The following is a 20,436-nucleotide window of genomic DNA, read 5'->3' on the forward strand; positions in this document are numbered from 1 at the left end:
GCCAAATGGGAATTGTAAAAATAAGTTTTTTTAAAAAGCTCATTTTGAAGGATTCCTACACCAATTATACATAGCAGTGAAGCCTTCAACAAATAGCGACCTCTCTACCTGGTTTTCTGTTTACTTACATTCTCATGGTTTATATCACAACTGTTGTGCTTATTAGTTTCTTTTTCTGCCTTTAGATTATGGGCATGAAATAACAGTTAAAGGAAAAAAGTTTAAGGTTGCTAAGAATGAATTATTCTGAAATGTTTGATAATTCATCTTGTCACTCTTGCTCCTACAAAAATATGACCTATTTCCACAGACTAACAATGGAGTTTTGTGATTACTTGGGACAGTACAGAACATGGAGTTTGAGGGGAAAGAAGAAAATGGCCTAATTAGGAGGAGGGAGGAGTTGGGAAAGAGTAGAAATTCACTCATTTGCCTTTTATTTTCATGGACTGTTATTATAACGAGAACTCCTCTCTGTGCAGTGTACAAGTCCCCGGAGTATGAGTCTCTTGGCTTTGAGCTTACTGTGGAAAGATTAGTTTCTATTGGCTACCCTCAGGAGCTGCTCAGCTTTGCTTATGATTCTACATTCCCTACCAGGTAATTTTTCAAGATTTTTTTTGGATTAAGACCTTTTCCTCTACCCCCCAAATTAATAATTCCAAATGCATCTCTGACCCTGCCCACCATCAAAGAAAAAAAAAAAAAAACAGATAAGATGCTTTGGTTTGTTTCTGGTTTTGTTATTTTGGTTGGTCTGGATTCTAAAATTAAAGACTTTTCATGTACACTATTATCTTTTGTGTTCTTGAATTGAGCTTTATTGTTAAGAAGATCTATTTATGGGAAAGAAAAAGGATTAGTAAAACTGATGGGCAGTAATCATAGATACTTACTGTTGGAGAACAGTTACATGTTTTACTGATACGCTCACTTGGTCAGGAGGAGCCTTCTTGGCAGTTTGCATTTTTGGATTTGATAGAGACAGTTTAAGATTAAGAAAGATGGTGTTTGAGATGCCATCATAGATGTTCCATGTATAGTGTCTGTTAGAGGGAAATATAAGCCAGCTCCTTTCTCCAAGGAAATTCAGACTCTTTTAGAATGGAACCACAGTGCATACTGTATTTAAGTTGTGATTATTTATCTGGACAGAGTAAATATTTTTTAGTTGTTCTGGGTTTAGTTTTAAGATTTTATTCACTTCATCCACCAGGATTATATTGTTTGGAGACATTCTGAGTCTTCATAAAGATTGAATAGGATGGCATTGGTTTATGATGATTGAATAATACTACATAAGACTGTTACCTGTATTATTGATGGTGTCCTCATTTGCACATAGGGGACTTGTGTTTGATACACTATACGGAAATCTTTTGAAAGTTGATGCCTATGGAAACCTCTTGGTCTGCGCACATGGATTTAACTTCATAAGAGGGTGAGTACATAGAACCTTTAGCCTCTGTCTGGTGTTTTTACAGTGAAAAAATATGAAGATCACTGGTCTCCCCAGATGTAATATACTTTGCTGTTCCCTAATCATTAAAGAACGATTTCTTTACATAAGGATACTTACCAACTATTTATTAGGCAGTTAGGACTCAAACGGACTTATATAGTTAGCAGTTACATTTTGTGTAAATTAACTGGTTTCTAATTATATAGCATCCAACAAAGCTAATCTTGAAACTTGCCCAAAAAGAATTGTAGTGGCTTTGACTTACTTGAAATTCTAAGATTTTTATTTTCTCCTTTTTAATACAGTTCTCAGGTAGCTGCTCAGAAGAGGTATGTATATAAAAGTGCTTTGAAAAATTTCAAATTACAACAGTGTAAATTACTAAGATTTTTAACAGCTAATATATGATTTTTAAATATTCTAATGAATAGCTTCAGATACTTGACATGTGGGTAAAATTTTTTTAAAACACAGGTTAAAAATAAACAGGGTGATAATATTTAAAGCTAGAGTAAGCTTTATTTTCAGAATCAGAATATTTCCACTATTCTCAGTAATTTAGACTTTCCACCTTAGTAAATAGTAGATAAAATTTACTGTCTATAATGTTTTGGTCTGCTATCTTTTGGTGAAACATCCCAATTTTTTCTTTAAAAATCACAATACCACAATTTGACATTTTCTGCCCTCATAGCTTTACAATTATATTTTTTCTCCACAACTCTACTATCTAATTTACTACTGATACTGCATTAGACACAAAGCAACACTTAAAACCAAAATAGGTTATTTGTCAGTCTCTTATATTTCTATACATTATTTTCAAAGGCAAAGTAGTCAGAACCACACAGTCTGTATTGACATTTTTAAAGAGTGTCTTTTTGGTAAATACTTTTGTGATAAGAGGCACACACTAACTGAAACTGTACCAGAGTATCCTTTAAATCTGAGATCACAGCAGTGCCCTATTTGGAATTGAAGCATCTGATACAAGACTTTGCAGCTGGAATTACACAGGTTCAAAGGTTTCCACATAAATGTAGTGAGAAAGAACAGTGTGAAGTAAACACCCCACCTTGACACATCTGGACAGGCCGATGATTAATTATCTCCCTTTCTTTCACTGTTCCTTTCGTGAGGGTTTTGTTCAAGATCATGAATATCAGGAGACAGGATTTAGAATGTGAAGTGATTGCAAATAGTGCTAGCAACCTAAGCTATTTTATATATGAATATTGTACCATAATTCAAAATCTCAATGAAGATGAACCAAGGTTCTATTTACTAATGTCTGAAAAGGGATTTTTGTGTTATGAGTAGGGGTAGTCAGGAAGAGGAAAGGAAGTTCTATAAATTAGTACTGCAATTAGTTTTACTAACTCAGGATCCACTTTCTTTCCCCAAGTAAACTAATAAAGTTTCCAAATAACTCCTTTGGAAGTATTTTTAGTACTGTTTCAAAAATAAGTCATTTATGAGTAATTCAGAATCATTCAAATAGCACTTAACCCTGTATAGTCTTTAGAATCAAAAGGAAAAGCCTATAGAAGAGAGGCTGAGGATGGAGAGGGAAAGAATGAGCTATTGGAGCATACTGGTGGACGAGGCTGGCTGGCAGGGAGGTTAGGGCTCCATCATGGATTACCTTACACACCTTGCCAGTGAGTTGGGGCCTCTTTTTTTGGACAAGGGCAAAGGCCTTTAAATTTTTAGAAAAGGATAATATTGAGATCAAATATTCTACGAATCACAGAAAGTTAGCAGTAGTCCATACGGTTTTCCTCCCAGCTCACAAGTCTAGCATTCCTTCTTCTAGGATAAATTAACTGCCCCCAATTAACTTTTATTTTAAATACACGCTAGCATGATTTGACAATTAAGAGGGCACAAGTGAGCAAAGGGCAGAGAGAGAGAGAGAGAAGTGGGGCTCATGCTCACCCAGTTTGGGTCTCATGCTCACACAAAGTGGGGTTTGAACTCATGAACCGTGAGAACATGACCTGAGCCAAAGTCAGATGCTTAACTGACTGAGCCATCCAGACACCCAACACTTAAACAGAATGTAATTGGTAACTATATTTATAAGTCATTTGGGTTCTTATTGCCTGATAAATAACTATTAACTATCCTTATGTAAAGGAATTACTTTTTAATGATGGAGAGAACAGGAAAGTATATCTAAGGAGATAGTGTCATCTTACTAAACCCAGCTGAGGAAAGCATGTCATTACTTTTCCCTTCCATCTTAATTTTCATTACAGAAAGTCTTAGGAGGCTAGAAAATGAGATATTCTACAAAGTTACTCCTTACTGGGAATTCTTATTTCAGAAGTGTAACGAAGAAAGGGAGCTAATGTAATTTTCTGTTCCTAACTAGAATTTATGCCATTGGTATCTAACAGACCCAAGCAGGAATTTACCCAGGTTACTCTGAGTACAAACTTTAAATCTGATGTCGTTTATTTAGATTAGTTATCTCTACATACTCATTGTGAGAACTGTACAGTTTTTAAATAAATATTTTATTTTTAAGCAATCTCTACACCCATCATGGGGCACAAACTCACAACCTCAAGATCTAGAGTTGTACGTTCCACTATCTGAGCCAGCTAGGCACCCTGAGAATCGTGCATTTTTATATTTCAGCTTTTTTCTCTTTTGGTTTCTCTGTACTGTTTGTTTCTTTGTTTTTTTAATTAATCCTGTCCCTTTCCACTTCTTGGAGTATTTCATTTCCCTCTCCAAAGTTCTTTGGCATTTCTAACATCTTCTGTCTGTTTTGCTGGCTTTTTTCCTTTTAACCCTGAGGGTTCTCCGTGGGTCCATTTTCAGTCTTGTTTTTCCTCTGCCCTATAAGGGGCTGCATCCACTGTAACAGCTTTCGTGACTTCATCTATTATCTATCTGTAGATGATCTCAGTTCTCTCTCAAGTCTGAATCTCTGTTTGAAGTTTTTGACCTTGCTTCTAATTGCCTATAAAAATCTGCTTACTTTGAGCTTACTGTATCCAAAATAAAACTCCTCTTACACCTACTTGTTACTCAGTTTTCATATTTCTGTGAATGGTACCACCATCCTTTCAGAGACACCATCTTGTGAGCATCATCAGCTTTGATTCTCACGTCCTCATTGCCACAGCCAGTCAGTAGCCTGGTCTTAATTCATTTTACCTTGGTAGTCTCTCATGATTAATGCTTCCCTTTAATTTCCTGTCCTACCACTCTAGGAGCGACCCTTCTTGCTCTCATCTAGGCTGCTGCAGTAACCTCTTAACTGATTTCCCAGTCGTTTGTGTCAGTTTTTCTGCATCATAAATTACCTTAAAGCCTAGTGGCCTAGAACAATGACTATTTTATTTAGAATCCTGAGAGTCAGCTGGGTAATTCTGGGGTTGCTCAGCTGATCTGGAATGGCCTGACTCACATGTCCGGCAGTTAGCAGCCTGTTGGTGGGCGTTCCTCATTTCTATACGTAGCCTTTATCCTCCAGCAGGTTATCTCCCTCATTCATACAGCAGTCTCAGAGGTCCAAGTGCAGCAAGAGTAGGCAAGCCCCAGTATGCAGGTATTTTCAAAGTTTCTGCCTAGATCCCTAGTTGCTGCTGTTGGAGCTTTATTTGAGGATGGAGAGAGAGACTGAGCCTCTGAGCTGGAGGAACTGCAGAGTCACACATTACAAAGAAAGTCATAGAAAGAATTTGTAGCCAGTCGTGCAACATATCACATTTCTTTCTCCTTTTTATCCTAAAACTGTTACTAATGGAATATTATTACAATTTAGCTCTGACGGTTTTATCCCTTTGTTTCAAACTGTTAGTGGCACCACAGACCTGTCAGTGGCACTCTCTTGCCCCTGAGTGAAAGATAACGGTAGCATGATCTGCCTCAGTTCATCTTTCTAGCTTTATTTTCTTCTGCTCCCCTGTCTGCACCCAGTTTTTGAATTGGAGCCTTTAAGGGCCTGCTCCTATGCCAGCTTTTTCATGAATCCCTCCTAGGTTTCCCTCTTCTCACATCCACATCACTTGTTTCTACCCCTTAAGTTGAAATGGTCTCTTCCTCAGTTTTCTCATAGCATTCTGAACCTTTCTTTTGGCACTTGTGATTTTTTACTTTGTGATAACTGTTTGTGTCTGTGACTTGCCTCCTTTACCTGACTGAGAGCTTTTTAAGGGCTGTTTATCTTCATAGCCACTCACATGTAGTATTTACACCCTGCCTTGCATGTAGCCACCAAAATATTTGAATGAATTTTTAAATGATAAGTATTTCTCCTGGTAGTAATATTCATTTTTTGAATGTCATTTAATTAAAATTTTTTCTTTCAGACCAGAAACTAGAGAGCAGTATCCAAATAAATTTATCCAACGAGATGACACTGAAAGATTTTACATTCTGAACACACTATTCAACCTACCAGGTAGCTTCATTCTGTGCTTATATATACAGATGCTTTCCCTTCTTTTCATGATCATTTGTCTTTGCTCAAGGGAGATAATGAAGTAAGTTTGAATTATTTCATTTATGTTTATGAATATCCTATTCTTCATTTTTCAGAGACCTACCTGTTGGCCTGCCTAGTAGATTTTTTTACTAATTGTCCTAGATATACCAGGTATGTATATAGTATAATTTTCTTTTTCCAATTGATTTTTTCAAATTAATGTACAGGGTTTTAGAGAACTGGCCATTGTAGGTCTTTTCTGCTTTTCTGAAGTGAATTTAGTGCTAGTGAGAGATGCCACATTGCCAGCCTGAGAGATGGGACAGCACCAGCAGCTCCATGCAGGCTCTCACCTCCCACACGGCCCCCTCTCCTTGCCAGTGTGCTGCAGCCATGTTTGGAAGGGACCACTTCTGATTGGCTTCTCCTGGGAATGAAGACGGCCAGCAGAGGTGCTAATTGTGACAACTGAGTGGGAGGTTTGTGTGATGATTATCTGTCCAAGCAGAATTACACTAAAACCCCCCAACTCATTTCACAGAAGCTACCCAGGAGCCATTCAGCAATGGCAATTTAATTTCATTCCCAGGCCCAGCAAGATTTGATTGAGAAGTAAATATGGTTTGTCCTCCCTGAAGTAAAATTTTGTTTAAGTCTTGAACAAGTTATCCTCTCCTTTTTAGGGCGAATTGTAGAACCACTGCTCAGCCATATGTGTCAGAGTTTGCTAACTTATCCTGCCTAGGCCTTATCCACTTCAAGGCACTAAATCTGGTGGAGCACCAAGTCACTATGCTAAATAGAAAATAGGCATTACCTCTGTACCTAGAGACAACACTGGAAAAGTCAGGATGAAGAGCACCTCAATTACCAATGTTAAGCTTTAAATGTTTCTTTGATGGGAACCTGTTTCTTAAAAGTGATGAATAAAAAGAACATGATAGTTTTGGAACTGACCTTTAGGTTTCATTCAGTATATTGTTCTATCACTTTGTATTTGTTCACAATCATTGTATTTCATTGAACACTGTAGTCCTTTCTGGTTGTGAAAATGGATTTTCATTAGGGAGTAATTATTTTCCTAATTAGCCTCAGCCTTTATCCATGTGATAATGGAACCTTTGGGTCCCCTGAGCCATGTTTGGTATTCATTTTATTTACCCTCTTTTGGATTCCCTGTCATGTTCTTTCCATCTTTGTATAGCTGTGAGACAGGATTTAAAGACGGGGACCTCTTCATGTCTTACCGGAGTATGTTCCAGGATGTGAGAGATGCTGTTGACTGGGTTCATTACAAGGTACCTGGGAGCTGCTGTGTCAGCTGTTCACTCTGTGGCGTGTGTTGTATGGTTTGACATTAACTTTCCAAGTGCCAAATACAGCAGTTTTTCTTCCATTTAAAAAAAAAAAAAAAAAGGGAGAGAGAGATTTGCCCCCTAGTGACAGCTCTCTAGAATACTTTTGTTCTTGTCTTTGTCCAGCTTTCAAAAGTTATGTGATCTTTCCTTCATCATCCTGCTTGGCTTCTAGCTCTTATTTCAGTTTGCATTTCCCAAACTTACAAGAGATTTTAGTGTTAAGATTACACTTACCCTACCCTTTGAGGATGATTATGGTCTGTTTGTTTTTTCCAAATACCTCCTGCTTGACTAATACATTAACTAATTAAAATTACACTTACTGTAAATTACACTGACTAAAATGAAATACCTTTTGATTTCTAGTTTAAAATAAACATAGTTTTATATTTTAAATACATTTTGGAGGCAGAGTTGCTACTTTATCATGGCCTTCTCTAGTTTATCTACTATTCCATTTTGGTAGATACTTAAAAAATGCATTTGGGTTGATAGTAGACATAATTTTTCTTATAAACTGTTAAAAACTGATTTTGTTCTTTTTTTTCCCCCCCTGTAGGGCTCCCTTAAGGAAAAGACAGTTGAAAATCTTGAGAAGTATGTAGTCAAAGATGTAAGTAATAAAGGGGAAAACAGATCTGTAAATCAGAGAAATGAATGAAAAACCTATTTAAAATGAAATGGACAAGGGAAGACAACTAATTTGTCTTGACATACTATATGTCAGGCACAATCACCAGGAATTTTCACCAGAACATAGGTCTTAGAATAGTTTTTCCTTGGGGCACCTGAGTGGCTTAGTCGGTTGAGCGTCCGGCTTTCGCTTAGGTCATGATCTCACGGTTCGTGGGTTCGAGCCCCGCGTCGGGCTCTGTGCTGACGGCCAGCTCAGAGCCTGGAGCCTGTTTCAGTCTGTGACTCCATCTCTCTCTGACCCTCCCCTGCTCACGCTGTCTCTCTCTCTCCTAGAAATAAATAAAAAAATATTAAAAAAAAAAAAAAAAAAAAGAATAGTTTTTCCTGTTTGTTCCTAGGCAAGAAGATCCAGTATATCATTTGTCTTTTTAGCTCTGATGATAATAATAGTAGCTAGAGTAGTTACTGTGTGCACATCACTGTACTAAGTGATTACATGCCCTTTAATCTTCCATATAACCCTGAGTGAGGTATTGTCACCTCTGCTTTGTAGATAAACTGAGGTGGGTGCCTGGGTGGCTCAGTTGGTTAAGCATCTGATTCTTGATTTCAGCTCAGGTCATGATCTCACAGTCGTGAGATCAAGCCCCACACTGCTCTGTGCTGAGTGTGGATCATGTTTAAGATTCTCCCCGTCTGGGGGCACCTGGGTAGCTCAGTCAGTTGACCATCCAATTTCTGCTCAGGTCATGATCTCACAGTTTGTGAGCTCGGGACCTGCATTGGGCTCTCAGCTCAGTGCGGAGCCCTTTTAGGATCCTCTTTCTCCTTCTCTCTTTCTGCTCTTCCCCAGATCACACTTGCTGTCTCTCAAAATAATTTTTATTTTTAAAGATTCTCTCCCTCTAGGGTGCCTGGGTGGCTCATTTGGTTAAGCATCTGACTCTTGATTTTGGCCTAGGTCATAATCTCATGGTTCGTGAGATTGAGCTCCACATTGGGCTCTGCGCTGATAGCACGGAGCCTGCTTGGGATTCTCTCTCTCCCTGCCTCTCCCCTGCTTACACTTGACTTCTCTCTCTAATTAAAAAAAAATAGATTCTCTCCCTTTCTCTGCCCCTCCCCTACTAGTGCTCTCTCAAAAATCAAAAAAAATAATTAAAAAAACCTGGCGAACAGAAGTTACATAACTTGTCCAAGTTTATACAGTAGATTTTTAAAATCTAGAGTTTATAGAATTGTGCCAATGTTAATTTCTTAGTTTTGTTCATTATACTATGGATATGTAAGATCTTTAATATTAAGGGAAGCTAGATGAAGAATATATGGGAAAATAATCAGGTTAGTTTAATTAACATAGTGTAATATTGGTTTCAGGAGTAGGATTTAGTGATCCATCACTTAACATACAACACCCAGTGCTTATCCCCACAACTGCCTTCCTTAATGCCCATCCCCCTCCACCTCCCCTCCAGCAACCTTTTGTTTTCTATATTTAAGAGTCTCTTATGGTTTGCCTCCTTCCTGTTTTTATCTTATTTTTCCTTCCCTTCTCCTATACTTTTGTTTCTTAAATTCCACATATGAATGAAATCCTATTATATTTGTCTTTCTCTGACTTATTTTGCTTAGCATGATACACTCTAGCCATCCATGTATTGCAAATATTTGGCAAGATTTCATCTTTTTAATATTCCTCTGTGTGTGTGTGTGTGTGTGTGTGTATCAATCACATTTTCTTTATCCATTCATTAGTCAGTGGACATTTGGGCTCTTCTCTTATTTGACTATTGTCGATAGTGCTGTGAACATTGGGGTGCTGTGCCCCTTTGAATTAGCATTTTTGTATCCCTTGGATAGTAGTGCAATTGCTGGGCCTTAGGGTAGTTCTGTTTTTAACTTTTTGAGAGACCTTTATAAAACTTTTCCAGAGTGGCTGCACCAATTTGTATTCCCAGAAACAGTGCAAAAGTTTGGAACTATTTTAATATAAGAAGGAAACACAGCTTCGAGATGAGATACTTCCTTGTCTCACAGAGTACAAATTGTGGAATGCAATATTTTTTTCAAAGTACTTCGGTATAGATTTCTTAGTGTTTTCAGTCACTGTACTTCCTTTTCCCCCTCCACTCCTATTTCCACTATTGTTTCAAGAGAGAACACTGAGGGTTCACGAGAGGTCCAGGAGAATTTGAGTGAAGGAACCTATTTAGTGTGAGAGAAGGAAAAGCTGCTTTTCTTCTTAGTCTCATCAGGAGTTAGAATTTCCTCATGTATCTACGGATGGGTCTGAGCATTTCTAGGTTGCATCCTGCACATGGCATTTAATTCTTCAAGGTGTTTTATAAGACAAAAGCCTACGCAGGGAAGCCACAGCTTATGCTCTCCTTGTATTTTGCTGGTGATGTTTAAAATCAGCTTCTCCTCACCTTTAATATACCTCATTCATATACTTCAAGAGATTACAAGGTAATTTAAACTCTTTCTTGGGGCAGACATGAAGAAGGTAGAGAAGGTTTTATTTTTTAATTTTGTTTGGTTTTTTGTAATCTCTACACCCAGTGGTGGGGCCCAAACTCCTAACCCTGAGATCAAGAGTCGCATGCTCTTCCGACTGAGCCTGCCAGGTGCCCTGAGGTGTTTTTAATAAGCATATTTAATATATTTAAAAAGTATATCTGCATCGTTTTATATATACACCTATACATTATATACACCATGTATATACTGCAGAGCTTAATACTTCATGCGTAGTGATAATGTGGTCTTTTAAATGTAAAACTCTGAAACCAACCAACCCTCAAAGCGCATCCCCTATTCTTATTTAGGGAGACAAAAGTTGAAGTGTAAAAAGACTATATATTTGTGTTTTAGTTTATCATTCATCATCATTTTACATTTCAGGGGAAACTGCCTTTGCTTCTGAGCCGAATGAAGGAAGTAGGGAAAGTGTTTCTTGCCACCAACAGTGACTATAAATATACAGATGTAAGTGCCTAATGTTCATACTTATTTATACAGAGAAATTGTTTTGGCCTAAGGAACTGTGAATGAAGATAATGAGGACACTTGTTAGTGAGGGTAGTTTTTTGCCATGTCACTTTGAGAGCAGAGTGAAAAAAAACAACAGCATTAGGGCTACATCGGAATGGTTCTCAAATTTTTCTAATTATTTCTTTTGACTTTTCCCTGATTACAGTTGATCACTTGAAGGTTTTAATTTGGAGGTTGTTTAAAATATTTGTGCTGATTTTAAAAAAGGTTTTCTATCTTTTTGGTGCATCATTTGTATAAACTTGAGAGGTCACACATTTATTTACTGCATATGTGTACATGCCCCTCCTCCTGCCAGGAGCCAGACAGCAGTAGATGGTGCAAAGATGTGTGGACTCTTCACCATCAGAATTTACCTTTTAACTTAGACATTTCTTTGCCAGGACTAAAGCATGTGGAAAAGCCAATTTAACCCCTTAGCCTCATCTTATTATTGCTAAGATAGTTACAGGTTTATAGTACTAGAAAGAAGCCCAGTGCTCTGCAATTCTCAGTGTAAAATCTTGATTTAGCAATCTGGTGAGTTGGAGTAAGCAGTCTTACAAAGGCAACAAATCTGATGGTTTATTGGCTTGGTTAGTCTAGAAAGAATAAATAGTAAGGAGGGCAAGGTATGTTATTTCCATGTGAGTCATTAGTTTTGTCTATGCCCTGACCTCAGATACCCATTCCAAATATGTGTTCCAGTCCGCTAAGAGGATTCAGTAGGGATATATGGATGATGTGTACAAAGCTACATCCTAGAAGAAGCCTATGTCTGTCCTACTGAGACTGTCAGTTTTAGTTTGTTATATTGAAGCATTAATTTCTGGCTTTACCTGTCATGATTTGATAAGCTTAGGGGAAACAAGAATGTGATGAATCCTATATTAAAAAAGACATGTCTTATTAAAAGGTTGGGTTTGAACTTTTTTAGGTGCTACATATCTTTTGCAAAAGTAGTATATGGACCTTATGTTGGATTTTTTTTTCCAGAAAATTATGACGTACCTGTTCGATTTCCCACATGGCCCCAAGGTACTATACGTAACTTAACAGACCATTGTTTTTAGTAATAATGAATGCATTTAGTGATCCTAGAATATTGAGAGTAAGGAATTGTCAGAACTCAACTGGAAATCATTAAGCTTAGAAGCAATGCAGGAGCTAGTATAGTTTAACATTGCTAGAGATTTGAGAACATAGTAGACAGAAATAAAAGGGAGATATTTGTGTTATTTAGTAAGAAGTGTTTTTATGTCCAAGAAGTTCTAAGTTTGTATGGCAAAGAAAGGACTTTTCACATTGAGTAAAATATGTGATTAAAAGAAACAGAAGATATGTATATTCTTGACAACTTCTAGATACTACTCTTAGTTACTGCTGAGTTTTGTGCCAAGAACAGTTAACCTTGATATTTAGCAGAGAAGTCTTCATTCCCACAGTGTGGCTGCAGTTAAATTTAAGGAATACTCATTGCAACCGAGTAACATCCTTATGGGATTTAGTCCTTCTTTGATAAATATCAGTAAATCTGTGTTTTGAGGTCACCCAAAAGCACAGTTTGACCTTAAAAGTTTAACATGATGGTTCCCCTTCAGGATAGAAATCATGTTAATGGGCATAACTTCTTTATTAGTACTGTGATGAGCCTCCATTATGAGCCAAGGCTAATGTATACCTAGAGGCATTATTCTGAGATCCAGTAAAATTTGCTGGTAATAGTTCCATGTTAGTTTATATACTTAAATTCTGATGCTGATCTGCCTCTTTCTTAAGCTGTCTCTTGAATATTGATTTGCATCTTTCTTTCACCCCTTTGAGCCTTTTTTGCATATTTCAAGAGTGTGAGGTCACTTTCCTTCATATGTTAAATTGCTGTGAAATATTAGTAGAGGAAATGATTTTAAACATGTTAATTTATATTTTCAACTTGATGCTTCCAAAAGAATGTGGCCTATAAGACACAATATGTTTTTAATACAATAGTGGGATCTTCTGTGTATACTTAATATGTCTACATTCCTTACATTTGAGTGAGATTAAATATTAGTGCCTCAAGGGTTAGGAGTGATATTTTGGCTTTTGCTGTTTCTCAACCTCATCAGCCTGGGAGCTCCCATCGACCATGGCAGTCCTACTTTGACCTGATCTTGGTGGATGCACGGAAGCCACTCTTTTTTGGAGAAGGCACAGTACTGCGTCAGGTGGATACTGTAAGTCAAGAGGATGATCTGTCTGCTAGCACATTGTCCTTCATACTTCTCCTTTCCCCACTCTTTTTCTTTCTAATGAAACAGGTATTTTTATTATCTATATCTTTGTTTTTAATTTAGGAGTTTTAGTATTAATTGGGATAGCCCAATAATTTCAAAAGAATATAATTCAAAAGTGCCATTCATTTAGATGCCTATCCAGATTGCATTTTGGGTGGAGATTGTGATAGAACAGTAAATTATTAGAAAGTCTATCTTCTCTTCTCACAGAAAACTGGCAAGCTGAAAATTGGTACCTACACAGGCCCCTTACAACATGGCATCGTCTACTCTGGAGGTGAGTCACAGATTTCCCTTTATTTAGTTTAACTCTTTGTTTAGGCTTCATTGTGAAAGCTTTGGGGTCTTCCTGGCATAGTGCCACATACACTCTTTAGTGTCCTAAAGATATGGTCTCCTGGAGGAAACTGCTTCAGTCACCTGCTAATGCAAGAGGAGTCAGGGAGAACAGGTTTGAGAAGTTGTTAGTATGTCCTAATGAGTCTTTGATTTTCACTAAAAGGATCAGTTTTTCCTCATCCTTTTACGTATTTGAGACTTTTTCTCATTGTCCTGGAATGATTTGAGGTGGTTCTCAAAGGGGTCCTGAAGGAGCCCCTATGGATCCTGATGCATATTTAGTTGCAATGAGAAACTGTTGAACAAAACGAAATGTCAGACCTTTGATGACAAATGGCAGTGGTTCTTTAGGAGAGTTATATTTACTAAAGCTGAGACATACAGTTTTGTTGCTCTTGGATTTGGTTATCAAGACCTCTGGTTAGCACAGTGGAGCTGAAGGCCTTGTGTTAGAGGCAGTAAAAGGAATGATGAAAGAAAGACAATGGTGGGTCTTTGAGGTGAGTAAGCCCTACTTCTAGTCTGTTCCTTGCATAAGAATAAAATTAATCAGTACAGTATCTAATGGTTAATGGTTATGGTCCTTAGAAGGCTTGTTTTTAATATGGAGACATTTTTGTTTTCCCATTGTTCATTCCCTTGTTTCAGGTTCATCTGATACAGTCTGTGATCTGTTGGGAGCAAAGGGCAAGGACATTTTGTATATCGGAGATCACATTTTTGGGGACATTTTAAAATCAAAGAAACGACAAGGGTGGCGAACTTTCTTGGTGATTCCTGAACTTGCACAGGAGCTGCACGTCTGGACTGATAAGAGCTGTAAGGAGCCATTACTCTTATTTTATATCTTAAGGGCCAGCTGTGAATCATTCCTCCTGGATGAACGTTACTTTGTATGTGGGGAGAAAAGGAGAGGGGCAGAGATGGTCAAAGATATTTGGATACCTCCCTTTACCCAGATATTTTACAGAACTCCTGAATTTGAGGAAATAGGAGAGGTTCTCGTGTTTAGCCTTTCTCTTGAATTCCTTCGGGGTTAAGGACAGAATGTTGCTATCCTGAATTCTATTACTATAGCAACTAAACTTTGAATTCCATTTTCTTCTGTAGTCCCATATTTTCTAATCACATGTACTAGTTCCCTGTCTCTGTGACGTGGGGGGAGTGATGGCTTTGAGTGGTAATTACATCCCCCTTTTCCCTGCTCTTTTGAGAAGTAGAGAATGAGGCCAAATTGTATTCTGTACATGGAATTGAGCTGTAGGTCTAGTTATATAAAACTGTTGGACATGGAAGTTCTCCAGCCAGTCCTACCTAGAATCACCCACTGTGTCAGGTAGTTACCCCAGCTCTACTACCTAATATCTTCATGACCTGAGGCAAGTTACTGGGATATCTGGTGTGTCAGTTTCCTCAAATATGAAAATGAGGCTAACCTACTTCATAAAGACAAAAGTAACAACCTTTCTCAACCTAGGCTCCTCATCTGATGCACAGAACAGAGAAGTTAATAAGAATGACTCTCAGTTCTCCCAAAGATGGTAGATTAAAAAAATTTGTTATCAATAGTATATACATTAGGACTTCTCTTTGGGGATCCCAGGTTGAGAAAGGCCGGAACCCCTACAAAGCAGGCATCAGATGCTGGCTGTTGCTTGACCTTGGTGGGATTTTTCTGGCTAGTCTTTCATCCATATTTTCAGCTTTTACACCTCTGAAATTCTATAAATCTAGTTGATTTGGCTCTATTTCCTGGATTTGTGACTCTGGACACATCACCTACTCTTCTTCTTTGATCTGAAAATGGAACTGCTAACACTGATTTTGCTGAAACATTTCCGATGGGTTACAAATTAGCACTTAGCATCCATTTGGAAAGGAGAGTTGTAGCCAGCGGGGTTGAAGTAGAAGAAGAAATCATGGCTTTCATCCGCTGCCAGATCCCAAGCAGGGCAGGACTGGGTTTTCCTGAAGCAAGAGAATGAAGTCATTTTGTGCAGTCACCATAGCTTTACTTTTCAGTCATGTCTGCAGCCTCTTAACTTAGTTCCAGCTGTAGTTAAAAACAATGCTTTTTATTTAAAACATTTTTCTCTTCCTTCCAAACTTTAGCGCTTTTTGAAGAGCTTCAGAGCTTGGATATTTTCTTGGCTGAACTCTACAAGTAAGTTTCCAGATTCTAAAGACAAACATTTCTTCCCTAAACATATCACCTAGGTGTAAGAGACCTCCTTTCTGGAGATTTTCAGTGGAGTGTTTTTTTTTGCCTCCAGGCACCTTGACAGCAGCAGCAATGAGCGCCCTGACATTAGTTCCATCCAGAGACGTATTAAGGTATCCAAATGGGATTTGGGACAGATCTTGGAAAATAAAGTTGTGTTTTTTTTGTCTTTATCCTGTGATACAAGGACAGGCACATCACCAGCACCCAACAACTACTAGAATTCAGTCTCTTGTCTGTTGCAGAAAGTAACGCATGACATGGACATGTGCTATGGGATGATGGGGAGTCTGTTCCGCAGCGGCTCCCGGCAGACCCTCTTTGCCAGCCAGGTGATGCGCTATGCTGACCTCTATGCGGCCTCCTTCATCAACCTGCTGTATTACCCCTTCAGCTACCTCTTCAGAGCTGCCCATGTCTTGGTGAGTTGACACAGTTTTAGGCTGCTCTTTACAATAAAGATAGACACTTAGGCCTGAGAGCTACAGTTTGCTTTGTGGGATGACACAGGAGAGTTTGGGTCTTTTTTTCATTTATGTTTATTTTGAGAGCTGGGGAGGGGCGGAGAGAGAATACCAAGCAGGGTCCGTGCTGTCAGCACAGAGTACAACATGGGGTTCAGTAACACAGGGCTTGATCCTACAAACTTGTGAGATCATGTCTTGAGCCACCCCTGGGTCTTTTTTCCTCATGTGCAAAAAGCCCATAAGCAGGTTCCATGCTTGTACCGAAAGGAATCTTTGAGAAGGTAGGATCAAGTGAAGACTTCTCTTTTGTGAGCATTGAATAAGAGAAATACAGTTTTTATATAGCAGGACTGTTTTGTGCTGTGAAATAAGAATCTTTCTCCCCGATCTTTTCTAGTTTCGGGCTGTAATAATCGAGATGAGTTGAGAATGAGAGGAAAAAGGCAGCTTTAGGTAGTTCCAGGACCACACTCAAGCATCTAATTTGGCTTGGCCTTTGATCCCTTATAGACCTGTCTTTGCACAGCCACCTAACAGAGAAAGGGTTAGGATTTGGGAAACTGTTTTACTCCACCTGCTTTCTGACCCTGACTTTGTTCTAGATGCCTCATGAATCAACGGTGGAACACACTCATGTAGATATTAACGAGATGGAGTCCCCTCTTGCCACCCGGAACCGCACATCAGTTGATTTCAAAGATACCGATTACAAGCGGCACCAGTTGACCCGGTCGATTAGTGAGATTAAACCCCCCAACCTCTTCCCACTGGCCCCCCAGGAAATTACACACTGCCATGATGAAGATGATGATGAAGAGGAGGAAGAGGAAGAAGAATAAGGAGGAAAACCAAAACTGAGCATCCATTAAACACGTTTTGGCAGGACTCACAGGAGCAAAGGATATCCCTGTTTGGGTTCTAGTGGGTGGGGGAGCTCCATCAAAGGTACATCTGCGAAGTTTCTGAAGACCTTAAAATACTCTAATCATAGATACTTTTTAGTAGTTTTGTCTGCACTCTGCAAATGGTGCACAATTGTAATGGAGTCGGTATTGGAAGAAAGCAAGGGTGAAGCTGGGCTGAACTGCTGCAGAAGGCTCCATTGTGGCTTGTGACACCGTTTCCTTGTGTGGTTTCATCCTCAGTGTGTATTGGATACACCAGGGCTAGTGAAGAGTATCCGAGTGGAACAAGGGTGAGGGGAAGAGGTGATCTGAAAATGATGTTTGTTATGTTACAAATTGTGCTCTTAATCCAAAATCCATCCTGAAATTTTCAGTGCATTACACAGTATTGTATGTCAGTGGAGAAATATATTGTTTCCATTATCAAATGTGGTCTTCTGTTAAGGTCAAGGTTCCTTTTACAAGCTTTGAAGTGGCCTCAGTGCCTGTGGGCAGACTGAAGGCTTTAGTGGTCTTGCACAAGTGTTTGGTTTGCTCCAGGGCTCGCCTGGAATGTACTGCTGTGATTCTGTCTTGAGGTGAAAGTCTTCATCTAATCTTACATTTTTTTGATAGTAGAAATGCGTCTTATCCAAAAATGATCTTTTTCTCATCTGGGATGAATCTGTAGAAAGAATTTGGCTGAAAGAGGACAAAGGAGCAAGCCCCGTGAAAGAGTGTAACTGAGTAAAGTCATTAGCAAGGGCTAGTGTGGTTCGTGCCATCACGACTTCCGGCCTTCCTTGTCCTCTAGGGTAGACTGTTTTCCGCAGTCAAGCATGAGAGGATGGGAAGAAGGCATGTAAGTCAGAACCATACTAAAGCAGAGGGCACAATCAGTGTGAATAAATGTACTTCAGAATCCCAAGAGAAATCACTTGTTTTGAACAAGAGATCGTCACTGTATCCGGGAGGGCACCAGGCTGCCTCGCTGTCACATTCACAGTGGCTACAGCATCAGTTTGAATAGTAGTGTAGACTTTCACTTTACCTTTATATATATTCCTTCCATTCTTTCTGGTGAACACAGAGGGTAGATTAGTTGCTCTAGAATTCAGTACAGTCTTTTTCTAATACTGACTTTGACCCCTTCCTGCACACAGCTTTAATAACTGTTGGTCTTCAGGTGGGTGTAGGTTTGGCCAGAGACATCACTTTGATATTCTTTTATAGGAAGGGATAATACAGCACAATTGATGGCTAAATAGCACCTAAATAGTCCTCAAAACTTTTTCATGGGAAGTTTTTTAGTACAGGACTAGGTGGTGAAACTTTGTAAAAATTATTTTATAGGTAGGGAACACAGTTCAGTAACATAGCCAAGACTATATTATCTCACCACTTTCAGGATACGTGGGCTTTACATGAAGTCATGCCAACTTTCTAACTGGTATATACTAGGAATATATGCTACTTTGAAAGTAATCAGGTTACCAGTGCTGTTGCAAATAGCAGTTAAATACAGACCTCTTTTAAAATTTTAGAGGGTCTATTTGTGGTCACCCCATGTATTCTTCTCTAAGTAGAGCTGTTGCCCAGTTTGGTTCAGTCTTGTATTTGTTCAAAGCCAAATAATGTTTAAGTGGCTACAGCTGCAGAGCTAACTTATAATAGTACATTTACATATTTTCCCTCTTAGAGCAAGGACCATCATGATCACTTTGCTTTAATTTACCACACTTTTTGTATTGTGTTAACACATAAGATCTTACCTGTGTAAGAGTTTCTTTTTAGCCAGGTATCTGGCAGTGGGTCCAAAGATCAAAAAGAAAAACGCACAATTGGAAGAAGAATTCCACTGCTGGTCAGAGCTTTCTTCAGGACCAGCAAAACCTTTCTTGAAGAGCTAGGATTCCATTAAGCATCTAAGCCCCAGAGTTTAGTGTTTAGGTGGTCCATGGGCAGGCACTCAGGGTAGATAGAGTTAAACTTGCTAAAACATGAAGGTGAGTTTCTCTGTTGCCAACAGTTAGGGAAGCTGAACTTAAAGTTTTTGTTTTGTGTTTTTAGACCTGAGGCATGTTAGATGGTGCAAACACAGATCTCCCAACCCTTCAAAATCGCTTCCTTGGGTATTTGAAAAGCACCAGACACCCCTTCTTGGTTGTTAGACTGAACTTTCAGTCTTAGGGCATTTACAGGGTTGACAGGGACCCTGGCACAGCCAGCAGCTAGGTGCAGCAGACCCCAGCCCTGCTGGGTTCCCTTTTAAGAGGGCTTGCCCCCTACATTCATCTCTAGCGTTCTATTTCAACCTTAGATTTTTCTCTTTCCATAAGCATAGCTCTGCTCAGACCTAAAATAAAAAAGCAAGCCCTTCAAGCCACCCTTTCCAAGTTAGGATTAAAGCTACAAATCCTTAGTCCCATTACTGTTTTTAAGCAACTACTTTAAAAAGCCACTTGCAGTGACATGTCAGACTTTAAAAGTACTTTGTTCATGTTTAGATATTTCTAAATCAGATTTATTTATTTAAGAAATATTTTGTCAACAACTTTAAAGCCCTGCGATTTTTCCAGGGCTGCCGGAGCATTTAAAAATACTCCTACTCCCACAAATAGCCTGAGACAAACAAGTGCATATCTAAGTCTGCATTAAGGGTGGGAGCCTTGTACACATTCCGTGTTATGGAAACTATTTAACCTTTCTTTGATAGTGGAAAAAATGGTAACTGTGGCCCAGCTATCACCATGCAGTCAGTGGCCCAATTCCTTCCTTGGTTTCAAAGCATAGGCCTGAATATTTAGGTTTCTCGTGACATTTTTTTTTCTTGGTGACTAGAGCATAGGGCTCTTAAAATTTTTCCTCAAATGGAACAATTTCAAATGATACACAACTTGGGGATGCCAAATCTCTACCATGGAGGTACCTGAGCAGCCCTAAAAATAGAAGAAAGTGATACACTACCATCAGACAGCAGAAAGGCCGTGCACAGCAGCTGGGAAGCAGAGCCAGGTGACGTCTAGTACCCCCATCATCCATCCTACACCTCACTACCACCAGCCGGCATTTCACACTCCTGCTGCTGCTGAGTATCTACAAATAGCAGAAAGCAAATCCTCTTAAAAAAAAAAAAAAAATGCATTCGCTTACAGAATGAACAAGGCAGCTTTTCCTGGCAATCTCAACCATTTTCCCCTGTTGTCAGCCACAGTATCTTCATCCCAAAGCTGCAGCAATTGACTTACTTGAATGAAGAGAACGCAATTTCAAAAATAAAATATATGCAGTATTTTAAATTCCTCTGAAGAGCTTT

General features: G+C 38.9%; 1 protein-coding gene across 2 annotated transcripts in view; it reads left to right on the top strand.

Moving 5' to 3' along the window:
• Positions 1-19,949, top strand: part of NT5C2 (5'-nucleotidase, cytosolic II) — a 92,388-nt gene extending 72,439 nt beyond the window's left edge. Inside the window, exons 4-19 of one of the 2 annotated variants that reach the window (XM_039243931.1) lie at positions 483-600; positions 1,346-1,441; positions 1,768-1,791; positions 5,791-5,882; positions 6,020-6,077; positions 7,111-7,204; positions 7,824-7,877; positions 10,805-10,888; positions 11,930-11,971; positions 13,042-13,149; positions 13,420-13,486; positions 14,197-14,367; positions 15,661-15,712; positions 15,822-15,882; positions 16,015-16,191; positions 16,839-19,949. In XM_039243931.1, the coding sequence (XP_039099862.1) occupies positions 483-600; positions 1,346-1,441; positions 1,768-1,791; positions 5,791-5,882; positions 6,020-6,077; positions 7,111-7,204; positions 7,824-7,877; positions 10,805-10,888; positions 11,930-11,971; positions 13,042-13,149; positions 13,420-13,486; positions 14,197-14,367; positions 15,661-15,712; positions 15,822-15,882; positions 16,015-16,191; positions 16,839-17,075 (1,535 nt within the window). In that variant the 3' untranslated portion in view covers positions 17,076-19,949. The remainder of the gene's footprint in view (positions 1-482; positions 601-1,345; positions 1,442-1,767; positions 1,792-5,790; positions 5,883-6,019; positions 6,078-7,110; positions 7,205-7,823; positions 7,878-10,804; positions 10,889-11,929; positions 11,972-13,041; positions 13,150-13,419; positions 13,487-14,196; positions 14,368-15,660; positions 15,713-15,821; positions 15,883-16,014; positions 16,192-16,838) is intronic. The other variant, XM_039243933.1, reaches the window with a different exon arrangement.
• Positions 19,950-20,436: the final 487 nt, after the last annotated feature.

The sequence above is a fragment of the Hyaena hyaena genome, unplaced genomic scaffold, assembly GCF_003009895.1.
Source record: "Hyaena hyaena isolate Hyena2069 unplaced genomic scaffold, ASM300989v1 scaffold_233, whole genome shotgun sequence".
Taxonomy (NCBI): Eukaryota; Metazoa; Chordata; class Mammalia; order Carnivora; family Hyaenidae; genus Hyaena; species Hyaena hyaena.